This window comes from Siphateles boraxobius, unplaced genomic scaffold (assembly GCF_051911475.1).
Source record: "Siphateles boraxobius isolate OS27281-9 unplaced genomic scaffold, OSU_SipBor_1 130, whole genome shotgun sequence".
Taxonomy (NCBI): Eukaryota; Metazoa; Chordata; class Actinopteri; order Cypriniformes; family Leuciscidae; genus Siphateles; species Siphateles boraxobius.
The window spans coordinates 19,112,502-19,136,566 of NW_027508734.1; the positions used below are offsets into that span (position 1 = coordinate 19,112,502).

General features: G+C 36.1%; 1 protein-coding gene across 1 annotated transcript; it reads left to right on the forward strand.

The window, feature by feature from the left end:
• Positions 1 to 2,102: 2,102 nt before the first annotated feature.
• Positions 2,103 to 20,666, forward strand: copb1 (COPI coat complex subunit beta 1). The gene is made up of 22 exons (XM_077228441.1): positions 2,103 to 2,215; positions 3,178 to 3,327; positions 3,776 to 4,005; positions 4,107 to 4,276; positions 4,365 to 4,479; positions 4,584 to 4,676; positions 7,391 to 7,528; positions 7,625 to 7,744; positions 7,834 to 7,941; positions 8,660 to 8,806; positions 8,996 to 9,141; positions 13,018 to 13,114; positions 14,528 to 14,688; positions 14,767 to 14,887; positions 14,992 to 15,219; positions 15,314 to 15,493; positions 16,316 to 16,460; positions 16,547 to 16,666; positions 16,769 to 16,914; positions 17,009 to 17,098; positions 19,929 to 20,084; positions 20,329 to 20,666. Exons 2-22 carry the CDS (start codon positions 3,237 to 3,239, stop codon positions 20,386 to 20,388), a joined length of 2,862 nt encoding a protein of 953 aa, XP_077084556.1. The 5' UTR covers positions 2,103 to 2,215; positions 3,178 to 3,236; the 3' UTR covers positions 20,389 to 20,666.
• Positions 20,667 to 24,065: the final 3,399 nt, after the last annotated feature.

A 24,065-nucleotide genomic window follows, 5' to 3' on the forward strand; every position in this document is an offset into this window, starting at 1 on the left:
TTAGTTTACTGCACTGAATGAACAATATTATGCCAACTTCTACATCATTTGATAATTTTAATGTTAATTTCAACATTTACCAATGCATTTAAAATCCAAAGTTGTATTTGTTAACCTTATAGTTAATACATTAACTAACATGAATAATTGTATTTTTATTAAATTACATTAAAAAATATTAATAAATGCTAAAATGTATTATATTGTAACCTTTTGGCCAAAAACTTTTGATATTTTTAGAGAAATTCCTTCTTGCCAATTGATCAGTTCATAGAGCCCCTACATGAACGTGTTAGAACATTATAAATTACCTTATCCCTTTCGGATGTTATTTTTAGTTTTAAAAAACTGTAACAACATTCATTGTTAATACTGAGGCTTTTATTTTTGCAAGACCTGACCTTAAGATTATACGATTAAAGTATAGAAATCAGGGGGACATAAGGTCCATGATCCTTTTGTATTTGTTCAGTCAAACATACAAATATGTTTCCTAAAAAAAGCATATTGTAAAAAGGGAAAGTCCCTTCTATGCCAATGCTTCAGGTAAAAAGAAGCTGTATTGTGAAGAGCCTTTCCCTTAAAGCGTGAACACAATTAAGGAATGTTTTGTTTAATGTTCATAAATTGACTCGCGTTTGTAAAAAGATCCAGATATGAGTTTATGAAAAAGTAATATATTTATTCCATATTGAGGAGCAAGAACAATTCATGCATTTGGCTGGAAAATTGGTTTGAAATTGTGGTTCTCGCATTATGGTTCAATTATGATCTCAAAAGATGGAGTCTAATCCTGGTTCCATAATGCATTGAGATTGACCTCATTTACTTCACTTCTGTACTGCAATCCCCACAGATATCTTAAGAGCTTTTCCATGATTCCAACTGCATAAGTGGTCCATAAAACCACCAGTGATTCTCATGTGAAGATCTAATGTATCTTCCAAGTTTGTATGATAGAGAGCAGTTCAGCATGAGGCTATATTCATACACAAATGTATGCACTCTTAAAAAAAGTTGATATGTGATAAACTGTTGATATGAAAGGAATTTTCCGTATTGATTATTCAAGTATTTTGAATTCCGCATTGTATTGTGTGTTAGGGTTTAAAGAAATGTCAACTGGCAGAAAATTACTAGTAGCCTATTTCTGTTTTTTTTTCTTATACAGTGTAAAGTATAAAATATATAGGCTAATAATGTTACATTGTAAATGTAAATATATATGGCCTAACAATTTAATATTCCAATATAACTTTATAATTGTTAAAACTATAAGATAATATTTAAATATTTAGATTGAATGGTAAATATAATAAAGAACTAAAATGCTGCTGAAAATCTACATAGGTAATCTCAACAGGCCTGTCTTTTTGCCAAGAGACTGAATAGAGACAGAAGAGACAGAATATTTTATAAATATTTTATTAGCCATTACTGTTTCTTGCCAGTATTGTTTTAGTATCATTGAGATGCTTCTCCAGTTTTTAGTAATATTTTAAATTACTTTTTGTTTTTATTCCATTTTAATTTTAAATAAAAATTTTATACATTTTTATGGTGTGTTTTTGTCTATATAGATTAATTAGGGTATTTTTTTATCTTTTGAGCAATTTTAGTAGGCTACATCAAGATAAATTAAATTGAAATGTTGCCTTGGCGTAAGTGAAACAAAACAAGTTTATTTTTTGATACTTTATTTTATTTCAGTTTACGTTTATTTTATTATTTTATTTAAAGCAGCTAACGATAGACTATATATATATATATATATATATATATATATATATAAAAAAATAAAAAAAATATATATATTATGTATATATATTTTATTTTTTATTTTTATTTATTTTTTTATATATATAACCCTCAGATCAACGAATAGGCTACAAATGCTGCTATCGAACCTTTTCGCAACAAATTTTAGGTTTTGTTTTTCCATTATACATCTTGACTAACACAAGGCAAATTAAGAATACCATTCCAGTAGCCTATAAACCAGTAGAACATAATAACCTCAAACAGACACACACCACAGCCAAGCAATCGCTGCAACAAACTTTCGCGTTTGCGTAACCGTGTAGTGTGATCCTTCTGACTCGCTGTAGTATTGATGTGGCCAAGTCAGTCAGGTTCCACGTCACTCGGAAGGATCGGAATCTCTCCAGACACGGATGCGCATACAGAAGAGACAGACCTGAGACCTATTTGAAAGGTAATAAATGAACAGCTTAACAAGAAAGCACATTCATAAAAATCTAATTTGTTGTTATTTTAAGCCACAGACAATAATCACCGATTGTCTGTTCGTTTTTATCTCAGACTGTTAGCGTGCTAGCTGCTACGCAGTGGTGTCGATTGATCACGCAATCAGTAATATAACTTAACGTTAACTGTACAACATTAACTGTGTTATATAAGTTATATGTGTTATTAGACAGTACAGAAATACTGATATTAATTCGTTTCGTTTTTATAATACATGCACAACATGATACAAATCGGCCTTTTGTTACGGCTGGCTCAAGGGTTTTCAAACTAACTGCTAATTCAGTGAATCCCGATGCGGTCGCAGACCGTGAGACTTCTGACAGGATCTTGTTAAAAAATATCTTGTTAACAGGATAGATAGACTCCAGAATCACGTTCAACGTTAGTTAAATGTATAGTTGGCTTTATGTAGTTGCACATATAACGTTACCGTCTAACGTTAAGTATCATGGTGTTCTTTGAAGTGCAAGATACGTGAGTATGTAAAGAAGTTTTACATATAAAACTTAGAGAAATATAATTAAAACGATGCACACTTACCTAAGGTGACTCCAGTTATAACAGTCTTTTAGAAAATGGGTTTTATTCTTCATGATGCTGGTATTCCTTCATGGCCACCACTAAGTTGACATTACATGACCTGCACTGACATGCTGTTGAGTTAACTTACTTCTATTAAAAATGTTTATTTGTATAGCGCTTTGTTTGAGCCAGTGCTCAGGCCACTTAATGTACATGAATAAGTATAAAAGTTCTAAACAATATACATAATTTCAATAGAGTTGTTACATTACACACATCATTATATACATTACATTTCAAAGGCTTTTTTGTTTTGTTTATGGTATTAATTAAATGACTATTCACTTGAACTTTTACTCATGTATTTTGTAACCTTTGTTTTAGGAAACCTCATAGGCATTCTGTCTGAGTGGAGTCTCGTGAAGGGAAGAAGAGCTGACATCATGACAGCCGCGGAGAATGTGTGTTACACCCTCATCAATGTCACCAATGACTCTGAACCACCATCGGAAGTCAGCTTAAAAGCTGATTTAGGTAATATACATGTGTAGTAATTTGATATTAACCCTTATGCACACTGTCGTTTTAAAAGTTTGGGGTCGATTGAGATTTTTAAATGTTTTTGAGAACAGTCACTTGATCAAAAATACAGTAAGAACAATAATATCATCAAATATTATTACAATTTAAAAATAATAATGTTCCATTTTATATATTTTAATATGTAATTTATTCTTTGGGGGGCAAAGCAAAATTTTTCAGCAGCCAATACTCCAGTTCTTAGTGTCACGCAATCCTTCCGAAATGGTTCTAATATGCTTTGATTGACTAATAGAAAGTTCAAAAGAACGGCATTTATTTTAAACCTAAATCTTTTAGAAAAATGTAAAAGTCTTGACTGTCATTCTTGATCAATGTATTGCAAATGCATCCTTGCTGAATTAAAGTTTTGACCCCAACTCTTTTATTTTTGTCAAAACAGAAAAGGGAGAAATCAAAGCCAAGACAGAGGCTTTGAAGAAGGTCATTATCATGATCCTGAATGGAGAGAAACTGCCAGGCCTCTTAATGACCATTATCCGGTTTGTGCTGCCTCTGCAGGACCACACAATTAAGAAACTACTCCTAGTTTTTTGGGAGATTGTTCCCAAAACTACTCCTGATGGCAAACTTCTTCAGGAGATGATCTTGGTCTGTGACGCCTACAGGAAGGTAGGCATGAAATATGGAACTATAATGTGTATTGCTTATTGTGAGGGTATATTGTGTCTATTTCTTTGTAGAAATATGCTATCTGTGTTATGCATCTGTAGGATCTCCAGCATCCCAATGAGTTTATCCGTGGCTCTACCCTGCGCTTCCTGTGCAAGCTGAAGGAATCTGAGCTGCTGGAGCCCCTTATGCCAGCGATCCGCGCCTGTCTGGAACACCGTCACAGCTACGTACGACGCAATGCAGTCCTGGCCATCTACACTATCTACAGGTGTGTTGATGGATCTTTGTGTGCAGAAGTGAGAGACAAACATCAGAGACCGTTTTCATATTTTATTTTATTTTATTTATTTATTCAGGAACTTTGAGCATTTGATCCCAGATGCTCCTGAGCTGATTCATGATTTTCTTGTAAATGAGAAAGATGCAAGCTGCAAGAGAAATGCTTTTATGATGCTGATTCATGCAGATCAGGTACACAGTCTGATTAATAATAAGTATTATTATTTTATATTATTTTTGTTACAAGAATGAATCTCATGAAGCTAAGTAGCTGTTCTTTTGATATATTTTTGCAGGATAGAGCTCTGGACTACCTAAGCACATGTATTGATCAGGTGCATACTTTCGGAGATATTCTACAGCTCGTCATTGTGGAACTAATTTATAAGGTGAGGTGTCTATTCATATCTTAAAGTAATTCTTGTTAAACCCACAGAAACCCAGCATAGCAGAATTGCTTTGTAAGAATAAAGCAATTAAATATTGAACTTTCTTTAAATATGGGTAAAAACAACACATAACAGTTGCTGACACTCTAATATTGATCACAACAACAGTCACACAAAATGTCACCAGCCAGCTAACACATTTCTTAACGGTATTAGAACAAATGTATCTGTTTACAAAATAAGTATTTTATATGCAATATTTCTAAATGTCTTGTGATGGGTAAAGGCTTACATGCCTTGACATTTTGAGCGTAAATAATTTTGAGACCATTTTTCTTGGCGTAGCAAAAATTAAATGCTGAGCATTAGGGGTCAAATGTTTTTCTATTGTTCTCACACAGTTAAGCCTCTTCGGTGATTGAATTATTCAAATTTTATCAGGTGTTTTCTGAGCTGTTTCGTCATTATTGTCTCAGTGATATAACTATAAATATGTTTAAATTAAGTGGTATTCAAATTACTATATTAAATTTAATATAAGATTTGCTTGGAATTTCTGGGATAGTCCTAAAATGGTTCAGGTCATACTTAGGAGGCAGAGGTTATTATGTGAGTATAGGAGACCATAAGTCTGAATGGACATCCATGATATGCGGAGTCCCTCAAGGCTCAATTCTTGCGCCACTCCTATTCAACCTGTATAAGCTCCCACTGAGCAAAATAATGAGAAAGAACCAAATTGCTTACCACAGCTATGAAGACGACACACAGATCTACTTAGCCCTATCGCCTAACAATTACAGCCCTATTGACTCCCTGTGCCAATGCATTAATCAAGTAAACAGTTGGATGTGCCAAAACTTTCTTCAGTTAAACAAAGACAAAACTGAAGTCATTGTGTTTGGAAACTAAGATGAAGTTCTCAAGGTGAACGCATACCTTCAGTCTAGGGATCAAACAACTAAAAATCAAGTCAGGAGTCTTGGCGTGGCTCTAGAGTCAGACCTTACTTTCAGTAGTCATGTCTAAGCAATAACTAAATCAGCATATATAATCTGAAAAATATTGCAAGAATGAGATGCTTTGTTTCCAGCACAGACTTAGAGAAACTTGTGCATGCTTTCATCACCAGCAGGGTGGATTATTGTAATGGACTCCTCACTGGCCTTCCCAAAAAGACCATAAGACAGTTGCAGCTGCAGCCAGGATTCTGAGCAGAACCAAAAAATATGAACATATCACAGCAGTCCTCAGGTTTTTACACTGGCTCCCAGTTACATTTAGGATTGATTTTAAAGTATTATTATTGGTATTTAAATCACTCACTCAATGACCTAGGACCTCAATACATTGCCGATATGCTGACTGAAACCCAACAGATGGTGGTGGTGATGGCGCAGTGGATAAGACACATGCCTTTGGTGTGAGAGACCCGGGTTCGAATCCACTGTGAGACACCAATTTGTCCCTGAGCAAGACACTTAACCCCTAATTGCTCCAGAGGCGTGCAACCTTTGACATATATAGCAATTGTAAGTCGCTTTGGATAAAAGCGTCAGCTAAATGAATAAATGTAAATGTAAATGAAGATCATTCAGATCATTAGGGTCACATCAGCTAGAAATACCAAGGGTTCACTCAAAGCAAGGAGAGTCTGTTTTTAGCTACTATGCCAGCGGCAGCTGGAACCAGCTTCCAGAAGAGATCAGATGTGCTCCTACTGTAGTCACATTCAAATCCAGACTCAAAACACATCTGTTTAGCTGTGCATTTACTGAATGAGCACTGTGCCACTGTTCATTCAACTGTTTGTACTGTACTTTATTTCCTTTTTATACTAAACTGTTTCTTATTTATTTTATTTTAATTCCTTCTATGTAAAGCACTTTGAATTACCATTGTGTATGAAATGTGTTATATAAAAAACTTGACTTGACTTGCCTTGCCTTGGAATTTAAAATGGCCAAATATTTATTAACTTTTCATGGCTGAATTGTTTTGAGAATTCAAAACTTTCCATTACCATATAGTGGTACAAATTTGCAGCCTTAAATTCTCAGCACTGCATTTTTTTATGTAACTAATGGCTTCTTAAACGCATGTATAAGGGTGAAACAATACATCATGAATATCAATGCATTTTTTACTAACCCTCGTGTCGTGCTAAAGCTATATTTAAAAAAAAAAGAATATTAATAGTTTTTATTTGTAACTAGAGTTCATGGTGACCATGAGCTATAAAGGGACAAATAACACAAAGGTGGTCCATAAAATGTTTGTGCTAGAATCCACATTTACTGATAAACTACTCTTTTACAGAACTGCTGTCATCAACAGCACAGTTATTCCTCATGCTTAATTAAATGCTGAGCTCTTCAGCATTATGCTGTTTATGCACACTGCATATTATCAGGTGGTCTAGATCAGTGTTTCCCAACCTCTTTTTTTTTTTTTGCCACGGCACAGTTTTGATAAGTAAAAAATCCCACGGTTCACCACTAAGGACTAAAATAACAAAATTGCACAACATACATTGCTTCAAATGGAATATTAAAACACAACATTATATTAAAAGTAGCAATTACATTAAACATGATTACTACTTTTAATATAACCACTAGTATGCCAGGACGCGGGGGTTGGGAATCACAGGTCTAGATTATAGAAAACAGTCTTCTCACTGTGTCTATTTTTTTATCTCTTCATTTGTTTAGGTCTGCCATGCCAACCCCTCAGAGAGAGCTCGTTTCATCCGTTGTATATACAACCTGCTGCAGTCATCAAGTCCTGCTGTAAAATATGAAGCAGCTGGAACTCTGGTTACTCTGTCCAGCGCTCCCACCGCCATCAAGGTACAGTGTCTAACACCAGGGTTGTTCCCATATATACGTTTTCTGCATGGTGGAAAATAAAGTGGAATGAAATTGGTTGAATGTTCTTTGTTTCAGGCTGCTGCTCAGTGCTACATTGATCTGATCATTAAAGAGAGCGACAACAACGTGAAACTCATTGTTTTGGACCGGCTGATTGAGCTGAAGGAACACCCCACACATGAGCGTGTGCTGCAGGTACACATGAGTTCATCACCTCATTTGGAGCCATTCGTTCCACAAATGAGACCAGTAACAGGACGTTTGGTGCTTTGTTCTACTCGTAGGACCTTGTGATGGATATTCTGAGGGTTTTGACAACTCCCGATCTTGAGGTCCGCAAGAAGACCCTACAGCTGGCCTTGGACTTGGTGTCATCCCGCAATGTAGAGGAGGTGTGTGACAACATGCCATTTAAAGGAATAGATCATCAGGATTGTCATCATTTATTCATGACGTTTCAATCCAGTATGACTAATTTTCTTAAGTGGAACACAAAAGGGGAAATGTTGAAGAATGTATTGGCCACTCTTTTCCATGTAATGAAAGTGAACGGGGACTGTAAACAGCCAAAAAGAACCGTAAAAGGACTATAAAAGTAGTCCTTATGACTTAAGGGGTGGTCACACCACTTTTCATTCCATTGACAAATGCAGAAGACCAGAAACACGAGCTCATGCAAAGAAGTTTCGCATTTTGAAGCGTTCTCAAGTTTAGTGGACAAGTTTGGTTTGCATCACATGTAGATTTGACCAATAGAACGATACGTCATGATGTGACCTCTTTGCTAAATTAAAAGTACACAAACTGTAAAGCTGCAGGTTTCTGACGTCATATCTCATTTATTGCATTGTCCAAAGCAATTTCGCATACTCAACGTCTAGTGTAAAAGCTACATAATGTGCCATTCTATTACTTTATTAGTGTTTTTTTCTGAATTTGTTGCTTGACATCCAGAATCCCATTCCCCATTTACTCTCTTTATATGGAGAAATAAGATCAAGAGCATACAATGTACAAAATTAAAGTATTTTATACGATGACAAATAATTACTATCAACTAATTTCACTCTCCTATTGAAGCGAAGTGCCTGAATTGTTCTTTTTCTGCAGCTGGTTATAGTGCTAAAGAAAGAAGTCATCAAAACCAACAATGTGACAGAGCATGAAGACACAGACAAGTACAGGCAGCTGCTTGTTCGCACTCTTCACTCATGTAGCGTGCGCTTCCCTGACATGGCAGCCAATGTCATCCCTGTGGTACGTCTACTGACTGAACACTCAGAACGCTTTTTTACAGTTAAACCATTTCAAAATATTCTTTACTAGCAAAGAAATTGAAGTTACACACTTCACTAGATCGGTGGACTATTTAACGTTTACTGTTAAAACATCTAGCCCTTTTCTCATCTTTACTTCTAAATTAACTTGTGTTTTGTGTGGCCACAGCTGATGGAGTTCCTGAGTGACACTAATGAGGCGGCCGCAGCCGATGTGCTGGAATTTGTGCGCGAGGCGATTCAGAGGTTTGACAACCTTAGACCTCTCATCATTGAGAAGATGCTGGAGGTTTTCCACGCCATCAAGACAGTCAAGTAAGAGATGCTTTTTAACTGCTTCCTTAAAAGTTCGATAAATCCAATGACATAAATCATCTGTATATGAAAACTTAAAGGGCAGCTATTATGCAAAATTCAATTTTACATGGTGTTTGAACATAAATGTGTGTTGGCAGTGTGTGAGCAAAACAACCCTAGAATGATAAAAATCCACCCAGTGTTTTTTTTAACAATCTCAACTAATCATAAGCACTGTCTCAGAACGAGCTGTTCTAAGATTCGGCTCAATGTGACGTAGAATTGAGCAAGCCCCACCGACGTGGTTTGATTGACACTGTGGTTTTGGCATAGACCCCGCCCTCGGTGATCTGTACGCCATCCTGCATTGTTTCAACGACAGCCGGTGTTCAGAAACATAAGTATTCTGTTGTGGGATGTAATAATGTACATTAGGGCTGCAACAACTAATCGATAAAATCGATTATAATCGATTATGAAAATCGTTGTCAACGAATGTCATTATCGATTAGTTGGTCTGCTTACGTCACGGGGAGCGTTTACTGGTACGCACACACACGCAAGGTCTCTCTCCCTCAGGCGCTCTGCCGAGCGCGCGCGCTACACGGTTTGGAGCAGTCTCTTCTGTCTCGCTTGCGCGATTTCGGGAGTTTGAACTAATTCGCGGGCATCAGGGAGCCGCAATCAATATGCGGGAGACTCCCGGGACTTCCGGGATCTTGGGATGTCTGTATTTTGTCTCGAGCATCAGGTTGCGCAATCAGTTCGCTCGCAACGTAAGTGATGGATTAAAATAGCGCTACCGCAGAAATAGGTTAAATTAAAACGGTCTTTACAAAGCGAAGCACTAAATATAAAGGCAGTTAATAACAGCAGCAGTAAAATATTGTTTTTTAGTCACTGTACTCAGTGGTTTTCAGCGAATGCTTGTGCACTAATGCATAATTTCTCCTGTCCTTTACTCAAGCCTGGTAACGTTACCTCCATTCCGTTCTCTTTTTATAGCATTTGTCTACTAAGTTTTAATTGTTTTTCAAACGCGATCTACTGCGGCTCTACGTTCACACAATTGTTTTCAGTCTTTCTATATTTATTTAATCAATTTATCCTTATATTATTCTTTTATATATTATATATAATATATATTATATTCTTTATCCTTATATTCCTTATATATAATTAATTTTAAATAAAAATTAAATGAATTATATATTTTAGATGTTTTTAGTTTGTTTTTAGTTCAGATATTCACATCTGAACAACATGTCTGTGTAAATTTGTTTTAACAAAAATTGTGTTAAAACATAATATGTTGGATATCATTTTTTTAACAATAATCATGTTTGTCAACTTGCCATCAGCAATTATCATTAAAAACAATGCAAATATTGATATTAGTAAAACTCAATGTGTGGCTTTTGCACTTTTTAAAGTACACTTTTACACATAAATACCCTGATTTACGGTTTTATTTAGTTATAATAAAAAAAAATCTAATTTAATTTCTATCCGATTAATCGATTAATCGAAAAAATAGTCGTCCGATTAATCGATTATCAAAATAATCGTTAGTTGCAGCCCTAATGTACATATTAGTTTTCACTTACTGCCGACATCAGAGCCACTGAAAACGCAGTGGATGGAGTTATTTACGAAGGAAAGGCGCCACTTAAACTTCCAAAATACATTTGTTTGCGCGAATCATTTTCTGACTGACTGTTTTGTGAACGAGGGTCAATTCAAAGCAGGTCTTGCTTCAAAGTTAATCCTCAAGTGTGGATCGTTGCCTACTGTTCGCGATCCAACGTCACCTCCAGTAGAATGTAAGTGTATTTTATGATTTTTGAGCAAATAGTCATTTCAGTCGATGTCAGCCAATTCAACAACAAATGCGTCTAAAGTTGTTGTCGTCGTCGTAGGATGTCTGTGTATATAATTCAAACCTTGTTTGTATAGTGTGTAACCACACGTTTATAAATATATGTTTTAAAAAATATTGTATTAAAAACTGTGCATGTTTTCTGTAAAGACAAGACATCAAAATTGCTATGTTTATTCAAAGGCCAGCACATCGACACGAAGCTGTAGAACGAGGGATATTGTGCAGACAGAAACATCACATAAATGTAATTTCGTTTGTACGTAGCAAACGTTATCACAGTATTTGTGTTTTTAGTTTCAAAAAATTCCGCCAACGTTATCACAGTTTTTGTGTGTCTGTGTGTGTGTTGCACATCCATAATTGCAAAGGGGGCGCGATTACAACTCTATAAGTACATACCAAATAACCCTTCCGAGACGTCCTAGTCCATTCTCATTTGTGTTTCTTCTGCCGGAGTCTCTACATTGTCTAGCTCTGATTCCGGTTCAAACATGTACGGCTGAATGCCATACAAAACAACGGGTCTGTCATTCTCAGCCATTCTGCTTCTACCGACTGTTCATTATGGAGCCCCTAAAGGGACGTGGTGGTGGAAAAATTTAGGATGGGAGAATTATTATTTTTTTTAATCTTTTGCGTTCCCTCGCAAAACTTTTGCGTTCCCCCGAGAAACTTTGCGTTCCCTCGCAAAGATATTTGCGTTCCCTCGCAAAAGTTTTGCGTTCCCTCGCAAAGTTATTTGCGTTCCCACGCAAAACCTGTTGTGAGCTCGGACAGACACTTCCTGTTTAATGTTCCGCTGGCAGTGCTTCAGAGCTCCGTACGTTAATGGAGCGTTTCATAGTGTTTGAACTTGGACTCAAATATAAAGAAATGCGGTCAGTGCTTTACTCAAGGAACTTACCGGATCAATATTCTTGAGCTAAACGTTGTTAAAACACAAACGACACCTATTTACAATCACAGTAACCTAGACAACGAGCTAATTCTCCTCATAATATAAATTTATCTCTAAACAGCCGATTGAGAGACAAGTCCAAATAAGGGGCCGTCTGCAAAGTTCAAATCCCAAACCCATCTGCACATTTTATATTATTAAACATATTCTATAGCTTCACTATGACATTGTGGCCAAAGTCAGTTCACACATCACCGCTCTCCTGCTGGTTATACTACAATACTTAGTTTGATTTAAAAAAAGCATAGTTGTTATGATTTTTTATGAAATAAAATCAATAACTTCACACTGTTATGTGTAATGCCATCGAAATTCAGTAAGCAAATATAATGCATAAGCTATGATTGTAACTAGCTGCGCACAGTACCAATATAATTTTGTGTAAATAATAGGCCTACTTATTTTTTATGTGCAATTACTTCCCATACTAGCTTTCCTGTAGCTCAAACAGTAGAGCGTTGGTGCATGCAATACCAAGGTCATAGGTTCGATTCCCAGGGAAGAGCAAGAACTCATAAGAATGTAAATGTATACCTTTGGATAAAAGAGTTACATTTACAGTTATGCATTTGGAAGACAAAGTGTTGTATAACCAATATTAGAACAGTGATGTGTGAACTAAATTTGGTGTGTTACAGTGGAGTTGTTGAATATTTTTCATAATATAAAATGTGCAAAAGCAGTGTATGTAGTATGTATGTAGTATGTATGTAGTATGCAAGTTACACCCTCATCCAAAGGCTGGGTGGGGATATGCAGCTCATTTACATTTAAGGTGGTACACACCAAAACAGCTCTTTTTAAAACGGGCCCCAAAAATGACATTTTCAAATGGTTATAATAAATTAACTGTGGGGTATTTTGTGCTGAAACTTCACAAATACATTCTGGGGACACCCGAGACCAATATTACATCTTGTAAAAAGGGAAATAATAGGTGCCCTTTAATTGGTGTATTATTCTAGACTGCTTGATAGTACTTTGTCCTGTTTAGTGGTGTAAAGGGGATTGTGATGCATTGCAGTGATTTTTAAAAAGGACTTTTGTGTTGCAGGATATACAGAGGAGCTCTGTGGATTTTGGGTGAATACTGCAGCACTAAAGAGGACATCCAGAGTGTCATGACAGAAGTCCGTAGATCTTTGGGAGAGGTCTGTAGTTCATCAATTTGAACTTTGTCACATCCAAAGCTCGTCATTAATGTGTCATGAAACCCCTCCTGTTTTAGCTTGGTCGTTCACACCTAAGACTAAGAGTTTGAAAAAGTCTCAAGAAATGGGTGTGTAAAGCTGTGGAAAATGGGAGAGTTGAGTGGGAAAAAGGGGAACAACAACTTATAAAACAGCCTTGCAACACACTCATTATACAGACACATCAATATTAAAATATGATCACGGACAAAAAAAACGCACAAAAACAGAGTTTTTAAAAATATAACCCTATATGACAACTCAAACTCATCAGAAGAACATTTAAAAGTTCTAATCATATTTTCATTATATTTACGAGCACTACAGTCTGTGAACAAGCTACAAGCATCAGTTCAACACAGAAAGAATAAAGGCAATCCGGTAGTTACTTTTTTGTCCATTGTTTTTTGAATTTTCGCTCTACTTCATTGTGGTCTGTGTATCAGAATAATTCCCTGTAATCACGTTTATCATCAAACGTATGGCTGTTACAGTGTCCATATTTGCACATATATTTAAATTGAAGACGTGATTAAATATGTGTGGATACACAGTGCTGGTTCATGTTTAGAGCACTGGAGTAAACATGTCCATAACTTGAAACACACTTATTCTAGCACTGTTAAACTCATCACGGTGCTCAAAAAATCTGTTTTAGGGTTTCATGACCCTTTAATGCTTGTCCGGAACAAGCTCTAAATGAATTCGGACAACTGAAATGTCAAATTAATTCCTTCAGAGTGATAGTAATCATATCAAGTCGAATGAAATTGACTGGAAGGCTCGAGGGTTAAATAGTGTTGCAACGCAAAATGCTGTGAAATAAGGACAGAAATATGTTATTGTATAATACAATTTTAATATTCTATACACAGGGTTCACATGGTCCTGGAAATATTTGGGAAAATTCTTAAATTAATATCTTAATCGGTTGAACTTGAAAAGTTCTACAGTCGGTATAATACTAGAAAATACTAGAAAACTATTTATTTGGATAGAAACTATTATTACGAGTGTGATTGCTGTAAAATAATTTTTTTAAATCCTTATTCAGTCATTGCAAGTGACTGGAAAAGTAATGGAAATTAATTTGTCAGAAACTGTGAGACCCTGAATATACCAATTCTACTACTACTACTACATTAATATACTATATTATATTAATATAATAGTTAATTATCAAAATATGCAGTTTTACAGAAAACAATTGTGTGAATGATACAGTGCACAATATACATCTAAAACTGAGATACGGCTGACTCTTTAAAGATTAGCAAAATTACGATTAAAATCCTCTCTATAAATGTCTCTACACCTTCTAGTGCTTTCAAACATTAAATTGATTTATATATTGTCTTTTTTCTTCTTATTCAGATACCAATCGTGGAGAATGAATTGAAGAAGGAGTCTGGAGAGGTGAAACCTGAGGAGGAGATGACTGCAACTCCAGCTCCTAAGCTAGTGACAGAAATGGGCACCTACGTCACTCAGAGTGCCCTGAGCAGCAGCAGGCCATCCAAGAAAGAAGAGGACAGGTGATTATCTCCCCTTACTGATACATTATGGAGATAGTCCTCCGTATTAAATCTTTAAAATATCCCTTTCTTCTGTAGGCCTCCTCTAAGGGGTTTCCTGATGGATGGAGATTTTTACGTTGCTGCCTCATTGGCCACCACCCTCACCAAAGTGGCCCTGCGCTATGTTGCCCTTGCCGAGGACAAAAAAAGACAAAATGTAAATTAATTTTAAAACTCATTCCATGAACAGTGACTAAACTGTCAATTTAATTATTCATGTGTCTATTTGTGGTAGAATAAATGTTATTTTGCTGTTTTTAGTCCTTTGTGGCAGAGGCCATGCTGTTCATGGCCACTGTGCTCCATCTGGGCAAGTCGTCTCTACCCAAGAAGCCCATCACCGATGATGACGTGGAACGGATCTCGCTGTGCCTTAAAGTCCTGTCCGAATGCACGCCCCTCATGAACGACATCTTTAACAAAGAGTGCCGCAGATCCCTGTCCCATATGCTCACTGTCAGACTGGAGGAAGAGAAACTGTCTCAGAAGGTATATGGTATAATGTTGGATAATGTCTTAAAGATTAAAAGATCATCATTTGTGACCATGATATTGAATTATGTTGTTGTTCTTGTTTTATCAGAAAGAGTCTGAGAAGCGTAACGTGACTGTTCAGGCGGATGATCCGATCTCCTTCATGCAGCTGACCGCTAAGAGCGAGATGGCGTCCAAAGAAGATCAATTCCAACTCAGTCTGCTTGCTGCGATGGGCACTACTCAGAGGAAAGAAGCCGCTGACCCTCTGGCTTCTAAACTTAATAAGGTATTTGGAGGATTTTATTTGTATCTTTTTGAATCTGTACAAGCTATTTTTATGATAGTGACAAATTTGGAAAGGTTGTTTGTAGTTTATCATCTTTTACCACCAGAGGGCATGTTGGTTCATCTGATGGGAGTTTTAACACTAAAATGTCACATCAGGCAGGAGCCTTAAGAATGTTCCGTCCATTTACAGCATCTCACAATATAATAGTTTCATACTTTAGCAAAGCATTTGAATTGCCGTTTTTTATCTGTTTCATTACAATGTATTAATAGCTTTTATATTTTTGTGTATTTGTTTATCAGTTAGATTACCATGACTAGTGGATCTCAACCTTTTTGAATCCAATACCACAGCAATATTTGAAGGCCCCCTCCCCATATAGGCTAATAGCTTTGCTCTAGTACATCAGCTGTAAGTTTTGTTTTCGATGCTTATTTTAAATGTACAGAAATTAGGTAACCAAAGTAACTAAAATAAATCTAATTAAAATAAATACCTTTTCCAATTTCCAATAAAATATATACCTTTTCCAAGAAGTTTTAAAAGCTGAATATTCTTCAATGACCCAACTCTATGTAACATGACTTTTCCAGGTCCAGAAATGGCAATTTTTTACTTAGGCTACTTCATATCCAAGGCGGTAGGGAAAAAATGCTGTTGAGCTAGTGAGTTAAAATATTAACTTTAGATTTTTAGCTTTTATAGCTTGTTTTGTCTCGTTTTGAAATTATTTTAGGTTATCTTGAGGCCCCCTATTGGGCCCTGGCCCTGTGGTTGAAAATCATGTCCTAGACTGAACCATCTCATGTTTTCTTCCAGGTCACCCAATTGACTGGTTTTTCAGATCCAGTGTACGCAGAAGCTTATGTACATGTCAATCAGTATGACATTGTCCTGGATGTCCTGGTTGTTAACCAGACTAGCGACACCCTACAGAACTGTACCTTGGAGCTGGCAACACTTGGTACAAGTTGTTCCTTTCATCCATAGAAATAATTTGTTAGTGTGTTTTTGGTGTATGTTTTACTGAATATATTCCTCAAACTCCAGGTGACCTTAAATTGGTTGAGAAACCATCTCCTCTCACATTGGCTCCTCACGACTTTGCCAACATCAAAGCTAATGTGAAAGTGGCTTCCACAGAGAATGGCATCATATTTGGAAACATAGGTTTGTGAACTATATGTCGATATCCTTATTTAAACCTGTACTATTTTGTTGCTGAGGTTTGACCTGGAATCACTTCAATAATCAAAAAAACATATTTTGCAGTATATGATGTATCAGGAGCAGCCAGTGACAGAAATTGCGTAGTTCTCAGCGACATTCACATTGACATCATGGACTACATTCAGCCGGCCTCCTGCACAGATGCTGAGTTCAGACAGATGTGGGCTGAATTTGAGTGGGAAAATAAGGCAAGTCTGGGGGACTGGTGAATTCTATGTGGATAACTGCTACCTTAAACTCCTTTCTGCTTGCTGGAATTTGTTCTGTTTTGTTTCCACACAGGTTACCGTCAACACCAACATCACAGATCTGACCGAGTATCTCCAACACATTCTTGGGTCCACCAACATGAAGTGCTTGACCCCAGAGAAGGTACAAAACTCACTTGATGAGAAGAGTAAACGCACTGCTGAGCAGATTTTGTTGTCGGTTACTGATTCCAAATTACATGACAGTTTTAGTTAGTAAAATAATCCATTACATTACATATTTAAGGTAATATAATCTTCTTTTTGATTACTTTGAGATTACTTTTCACCTAACTTGTTTATCACATTACTTTGAATAGGATAAAATTTTACCATGTAAGTTACAAAAATAATTTCCATGCTTTATCTACAACATGAAGTGCATTAAAAATTACTTTACGTCAGGGTTTCCCAGACTGGGGTTTGTGATGGAACTGAATTAAACTCGTGAGTTTTATGAAAATTACGAAATTAAGTGAATTTGTACATTTAATTTGTTTGCGATACTAAAGTCTTCCAAAGACCATGGTTAAATGACTCACTGAGTTAAAATTCAAATAATAAATGTGTTCGTCAGGAGCTGATTAGATATGCAATGTTGAGAAAACACTACTTAGAGAACTCCGGCGCAAAATGAACCTGGGGTGTAATAACACATTGGTACCGAGTCGACTGTTCTCTGGGATTTGTTTTCATGATAATCGAGTGTAAAGAGTTTTATCTCTAACAACTGTTTAGCTTATAACGCTAGTATATGGGGAATATAATAAGTATAATATATAATATTATAATATAAAGACAGTACCATCGCGGAGCCATCTTTGGAAAACAGTCTTGACCAGTCGAACCACGAACGCCGTGCTACGAGCTGAACTGTGACTTGGAATCTCACAGTTCAGCTCACTTAGCACGGCGTTCGTGGTTCGACTGGTCGAGACTGTTTCAGAAAGATGGCTCTGCGATGGTACTGTCTTTATAAAGCATATTATTATTAAACTGTCTGTACACTTACAAAGTTCTCAGTGCTTCGGTTTGTATGTAGAGACGCTCATTAAGCTACCGTGTTAGTGTTGGGCTATTTTGAGCTTTGTTAGTGGTATTAACTAGCGAACTCTTTTTACTTAGTATATGCCCCATATACTAGCGTTATAAGCTAAACAGTTTTTAGTGATAAAACTCTTTACACTCGATTATCATGAAAACAAATCCCAGAGAACAGTCGACTCGGTACCAATGTGTTTTTACACCCCAGGTTCATTTTGCGCCGGAGTTCTCCTTTAAAAGTTAAATGATTTCTGTAAATCCAGTGATCTGCTGCGTGAGTCTCAGTTTTCAGTGGCTGGTCTGTGTGTGCAGTTCCACAGACTTGGAAGACCTTCTGAACGTATATAAGCAGTAGGCTTTTTAAGAAAGGAAAACGTAAAACAAAAAGTAATTGAGAGATTCAATGAATTATGAATAATTTACTGCCATTGTGAGAATAACATGTAATCAATAAAAAAGTAATGTAGTCCTATTATGACAGGGTGTCCGCGGGGTCTTAAAAAGTATTAAAAGTTGATAAATCAATTTAGAGAAAATTAAGGCCCTTAAAAAGTATTAAAAAGTCTTAAATGGCATTTTCCAAGGTATTAAATTTTGTATCATCTTTTCGTTATTTGTCCATAAAGTATAAAGTTTGCCTGAATTTAAACATTGCGTCGGCGAATAGTGGGGTTCTGTGTAGTTTACTCGAGGGGTACTAGGGGTATTCGAGTGTATACCTTCGTTCTGTACGAAAGGGCAAAACGCTAATAAAACAGACCGTTCCACTTATCGTACAGAACGAAGGTATAGACTCGAGTCAACATAATATTTATCTTGTTTATATTGTTTCACTTTTATGTTGAGAAAAACAATAATATTTGCATGCTCGAGTAGAAAACGCGCTGCCGCTGACAGAGGTTGCAGGGACACAGTGAACAAAGTTTCTAACAGCACTTCGCGTTTTCTGTTAAGGACTGCTTCTTTAACAAAACTTAAAGGCAGTACATTTCTCAAAATCATTTTGCTATCAGTTAAGTAATCATCTCGCTCACTCGGATTCAGCTGCGCTACCTGCAGTCGTCAATGCAGTGATGGACAGCTGTCTTTCCTCATTCGACTGCTGTTTGGATTTCATGTGATTTCTCATTGTGGTGGTGATATTATAACTCTGTATCATTAATTAATTTGATTAAAAGTAATTCCGTTTTGTAATATCATTTAGTAAGATCATTTTCATCCAAGTAATTCCAAACTTCACGAGGCTGACGGCGACATGTGATCAAATGCAATTAACACGCTCCACAGTGACAAACAGTGTATTTAATTATAACTGCGAGTAAGTGATTGGGATTTGGGGGGATTGGGATACAAATACGTCTTTTAAATACACTTTGTGAACTCATTGTCCCTTTAGCTCAAAGAGGTTTATTTTCACTCTTCAATAAGTTTTGTCAATTGTTCTGTTTATTGGTCTAATTCTGGTTTCTCTTTCTAATAAACCTTGCATTGGGTCAGTCATTCAATTAATTATCTTGTGCTTCATTCCCACCCTTCTGAATTATTTTGTACTGATAAGGAGTTATCACAAACTAAGACTGTTTAGTTGTGCCATCTTACAATAAGTATCTAAATGTAAGGTGTCGCCGATAATGGTTAAAACTTGAAGTGGTGATGAGGTCTTAAAATGTATTGAAGGGGTCTTGAAAAAGGTCTTAAAAGGTATTACATTTAATTCCATGATTCCTGTAAATACCCTGTATGAGTATTTTAAAATGTGATATACTCTAATTACAAGTACTTCATTTTTTGGAATCTTATTACGAAATCCAGATTGCATGTAATCAGTTGCTACCCAACACTGAGTCAACCCCTCTATGATTTAATAATACATTTACATTCAAATCTCATGTTTTTCTTTTGTAACTTAGGCCCTGTCCGGTATCTGTGGCTTCATGGCAGCAAATCTGTATGCTCGCTCTATATTTGGAGAGGATGCCCTTGCAAATGTAAGCATCGAAAAGCCAATCCACATGGGACCTGATGCCCCAGTCAATGGACACATTCGAATCCGAGCCAAAAGCCAGGTGATGTTTTTTTACTCTTTGCACCATTTTAATTAAAAGGCATTGGGATTTCTATAGTAAATAATAAATGCTGGATTAGCATTTTTGTGCCTACAGGTGTGGATAATGATTTATAATTTCAGTAATGGATTTAGTAACTACTTCTCAAACTTTTTTATCCTGATGTGCGTTTGTATGTTTTTTGAATCTCCCTATGTGATGTTTTATTGCATGATTGATAACTCCTCTTTTTTATTTTCAATAGGGTATGGCTTTGAGTCTTGGTGACAAAATCAACCTCTCTCAGAAGAAGTCTCACTCGTAAATTTCAGTGACTGAGAGCATCGATTCAAAGGGCGAGATTCGACTAAAAAGCGTTACGGTTATCCTACCACGTGTCTTTTTTTCGCTGTCGCTTGTTTGTCCCTCCAGACTGCCGTACACATGCAGTGCTTTGTGGCCAAGCTCTAACCTCTTCAATCCCATAAAATATGTCTTAAGGGGATTATTTCGACATTTTCTACCAACACGATTCTTAACTGCTCTAAAAGGGATTGACCCTGTTCATCTGTAATCATGTTTCAATTAAAACATTGCACACCATATACCACAAAAGCGTTTTTATTCTCTTGTTAAACGAATAGTGCTACAATGACCCTTTTTTATGAATTGGGTCACTTGTAAGTATAAGAACAGTACTGCCCTCAAACCACTGTTGACACAACAAAGGATGTGTTCTCTTGAAGAAAATCTTCTGGAAACTTGAGAATTTGTTATGGTCTCCTGCCTTTTAGATGACTTGTGGTCTCATAAGACTTGTGGTCAGTCATAACTTTCATGTCTACGTAGTGCATAATGATATTAAGGATTAAGGTGTGAAGGTCATGGCATTACCCTGAGTAGATTTGGCAAAATAAGGAGAATAATTTAGTTTTTTTTGAAAGAGGGGTCTAATACTCACCCTTTGCATTTATTTTGATTAAAAATTCAGTAAAAACAACAATATTGTGTAATATTACATTTTAAAATGACCTTTATCTATTTGTATGTATTTTAAAATGTGCTTTATTCCTGTGATGGCAAAACTGAATTTTCAGCATCATTACTCCAGTCTTCAGTGTCACATGATCCTTCGTGTGATTTGGTGCTCAAGAAACATTTCTTATTATCAACGTAATACGGAGACTCTAATGGGATGTGGTGATGGAAAAAATATAAGATGGGAGGAAAAAATATTACAATGCTTTTGTATTTGCTCTCAAAAGTTTTGCATTCCCTCGAGAAACTGTTTGCTCGCAAAATGTTTTGTTGAAGAACGCAAAACAGTTGTGCTGCTTAACATTTTTGTCGAAAAATGCGGATACATTATTATTATTATTATTTTCATGAGAAAGTTCAAAAGAACAGCATTTGTATGAAATATAAATCTATTGTAACAACATAAATGCCTTTTTTGATCAATTTAATGCATCCTTGCGGAATGAAAGTATTATCTGACCCCAGACTTTTGAACAGAAGTGTATGTAGTCACTGCATTCACCTGGTCACCAGTCATTGTTTCTTAACCCTCTGGGGTCCTTCATTTCAGGGTCACACTCAGGGTCTTCGAGACCAAATGGTCCGGAAGGGTTTGATATTTATTAAAAATATGAATATGAAAATATGAATAAAATATTTTTTTTTTATTTTTTTTAAAGCTGTATTTCATTTTAGAGTCAAGCCTAGACCTCATAAAAGCAATTTTTGAAATTAGATGGATGCCATCTGGTGGACAAACTGAGCATTTTAAAAATGCAAAACCCATATGTAATCTGAATTTATTCGTTTGTTTATGTATAAAAGTGTGTGTGTGTGTGTGTGTGTGTGTGTGTGTGTGTGTGTGTGTGTGTCTGTTTTGCACTCTTGATGTTTTATAGATTCACCCCTTCACTGTTGTGTGCTTTTTTTCTGGATCGTGGCTGATTTGTAGATTGTACGCACAAAAAAACTTTTTGTGACGTATTGTCACATTTTTGCCAATTTCCCATTCATTTCCTATGGCGGGACCATTTGGTCCCGAAGGCCCTGAGTGTGACCATTTTTTTTACAACCACTTAGACTATTCAAATCCTGTCCCCAATTTTTTGGGGTGTTCATATACCAAGTACCAACAAAGTCACCAAATTTCGGACCATTCCGATGAAGCTATGATTTTACACATTTTTTTATTTAAATTCTTCGGGACCATTTGGTCCGAAGAACCCCAGAGAGTGCAGTGGAAGCAGTTTTTGATGTAAATGATACATTAGATCTAAGTAGCTTCCAGGTTCATGCATAGTAGGAGAGATGGGCATGAATAGCGCTGATGTGAGTATATGCAAGTCATGTATTTAATTCCATTATTCTTTATAAGAAAGAACATTACTCATAAAAATGATATTAATGGAGTTTTATGAGTTTCCAAGATTTATATAGTGTTATATTATACATGTAATAAAATCATAGCCAATGAAAATGAGGTAATAAAGTTCTAAGCAAGCACTATAAATGAAGAGGTTCGGCTTGTACTGCACATTCGCACCATTTTGTTTACACAACATGTAAAGCAGACGGCTTCAAATTTTGTGCAATAACACCTGCAAGCATTATTCCATTTCTTCTGAGCACAAGTCATAATTAAAGCACTCAAGACTCTCCATATAGCAGTGACACAAAGCTGGAGCTTGATTGGTTTCTTTGACATCTTTACACATCAGCTCTTTTCCTGAAAATGCCATTTTAGAACGAGACTTTGATCAATATTGCAACTTGTCAGCTCCCCTTGCTCACGTGAGACAAACATTTGAGCATGTTCAACACATCAATACAAAGAAGTCTAATCATTTGATTGTAAAACAAGAGAACTGCATAAGTTCTGTCAGAATTGCAAACCTTGCTTATAACAGTTTCATTCAGAGGCTATATAATCCAAGCTTTTTTATTATATTTGATATTCAGTTAAAACACTTTGAATCAAATAGTCATATTTACTTGTGGTGTCATGAGGCCAAGAGGAGAGTTTTACAATCTGGGCACAGTTTAACTGGTTTATACAAATCCTAAATGTAAGTATAATTGTAGTGATGTTTTAGTATCATTGCCTTCTCATCAAGCACCCTTTGAAAATGCTGCACTGATTGGCCAGCCACATTTGTCATTATAATGACTAACTGAGTGGTGAATCACAAAATGACAAAGCTATAGGCTGCGGTTTCTGTTTTGAAAGTACAAACAAGCACAGTAAGGTGACATTTAATCATACATGCACAGTAAGAATGAAAATGTTCCGAGATGTGAGTCATCATTTTAGAGTTTTGACTTTTGCATTAAGAGGGTTTTTTTTCTTTTCTTTCGATGTACTTGTATTATCTATTAATTTTCCTCTTGCATGATACTGGATTAACTATCACATTTTAAAGTATATTCAAATAAAAAACATAAATTATACTATTTCACAATATTACTGTTTTGATCAAATAAATACAGCCTTACTGTACTGACTCCAAACTTTTGAATGGTAGTGATATGGATTAAGTTATTTCAAATGAGAAGGGTGAAGCTGGCAAAAGCTCTTGAGGTGACATCACCCAGAGATTTTATACTCTCAATAAAATCAGAATAAATGATGATCTCTGGTACACTGTAAGGGTGTTTAGAAGTACTGTAGATAAGATTGACATTTCTTCCTGGAAAAATAGTTATTCTCCGATGTTTTATGTAATATGTACACTGGTTATCTTTTTTCCCCCGGACTGTGGAGGTGGAAAGAACTCCTGTTGTTTTTTTTGCTCTCGGCGGCTGCAGTGGGACCATGCGAATCTCTGAACTCAGGATTACGAGTTAATTGGAATTCCTCTGGGGCGAGAGGAGGAGAAAAAAGGGAATTGATTAATTCTACTCAAATAATAACTTTACGACGGTTTGTGTTTGAGGTAGGCCTACTGCTAAAGAGAGTGTGCAAACCAATGAGTGTGAAAAAAAGAG